The following is a 1,440-nucleotide window of genomic DNA, read 5'->3' on the forward strand; positions in this document are numbered from 1 at the left end:
ATAAGGCTTTCAAATAAGTCATGGCTGTACGGCAGTGAAGCATTGGTGTTGAGCACTGATGTCATGCTGTCGTTGATGATGATGATGATGGTTCGAAGGGCCCACATGATCAAAATTAGTTAAGAATGGGAAGAATGGCAAGCAGCTTGTCGAACAATTGTAAAACCAACAAACAAGGGAGCACTTACTACGGGTTCTGTTATGTTATGCTTCTTATAGAAACTCCCAAGGTCATCTAGTGAATCCCAAGATTCTTCGCTGTTGTACTCCGAGGCAAGATCCACATGTTGAATAACCTCCAATACCACGGGCTCAATGTTCCACTAAAGTATGAGTTGGTATGGCAGCAATGGGGAACTTACGCGTGCATCCGTGAAGAAAAGTTCACTTGATGGGATATCCTGTAACTGAATACCGGGATGAAGAATGAAAATCAGTATTACCTCGACCGGCAATCCCTTGGCTCGCTGGAAGAATGTGAAAAGCTGCATTCGTGTAGTAAGTTCAATCTCACGAAGGTCAGGAAATGGGTCAACTTGTGGAAGCCAAGATTCACAGTCGTGTACCACATACTGATGATCCGGTGTGATCCACTGGTGAACGGGGAAGAAGAAATACTTCCACTCTGCGGTCATGCCAAAACGACGGTCTCGAATAATGACTCTATCCAAAAACCAAGCAGGTGCCGGGTGTGTGTGGGTGGTACACCAGAATTCGATGTGATGCAACCGCCGAAAAACCTTTCAATAGAAAGCTTACATACTACATGATCAAGAAGTACCTTTAACCGACTCCATGGTTCGAGGTCGAGAGTGAACTTGACTTGTGAATAGTCTGCTTCTTCCTTGAAGATATTGTCCAGTGTAATCGTTGGCGACTGAGCTCCGTGGTGATCAAACATCACCATACTGACATCGGGGCCAAGCTGATCACCTGTATAATCGCTGCTAACTACACAAACTTCGAAAGCTATTTTCGATGAAGTGCCTCCCATGAGCAAACGATGTCTGCAAGGTTGAAATAAGCGATAAAATCTCAGTGAAGAACCATAAAAACAGTTCGAACAACCGTACTCGAAGATAGTAAATAGTATCACGTTTTTTTGTCGCGCAATCCATCTTCTTGAAGGAGAACAAGCCTATCACCACCGGATAATATCATGAACAGACAGGCTTGAGATAATCGTGTTGACGGTTGAACACACTTCTACGGTGGTCGTCAAAGATACCCAGTTCTCACTGACAACCTCCTAGCCTTCGTGGTCGGGGGTCTAAACATGTGTTGCGAATTGTTCCTTAAAGGAAGGACCACTGTGGCAGTCTCACAACCATCTCTGCCTTGTAGTTAGGCTATTGAGAGCAATAATTGACCTTCTCAGGTTTTGGTATTCATACAGTCACACAGCCCGCATTAAACTAGAAACTGTACAACTGCCCTCAA

General features: G+C 44.5%; 1 protein-coding gene across 1 annotated transcript in view; it reads right to left on the minus strand.

The window, feature by feature from the left end:
* The window catches only part of T265_15039 (hypothetical protein), a gene marked incomplete at both ends in the record, with an annotated part of 31,464 nt that extends 30,457 nt beyond the window's left edge, over nucleotides 1-1,007 (minus strand). Inside the window, 3 exons of the mRNA XM_009176324.1 lie at nucleotides 189-323; nucleotides 363-740; nucleotides 764-1,007. Coding sequence (XP_009174588.1) covers nucleotides 189-323; nucleotides 363-740; nucleotides 764-994 — 744 coding nt within the window. The remainder of the gene's footprint in view (nucleotides 1-188; nucleotides 324-362; nucleotides 741-763) is intronic.
* Between the last annotated feature and the right edge of the window lie 433 nt (nucleotides 1,008-1,440).

This window comes from Opisthorchis viverrini (genome assembly GCF_000715545.1).
Source record: "Opisthorchis viverrini unplaced genomic scaffold opera_v5_324, whole genome shotgun sequence".
Lineage (NCBI taxonomy): Eukaryota > Metazoa > Platyhelminthes > Trematoda > Opisthorchiida > Opisthorchiidae > Opisthorchis > Opisthorchis viverrini.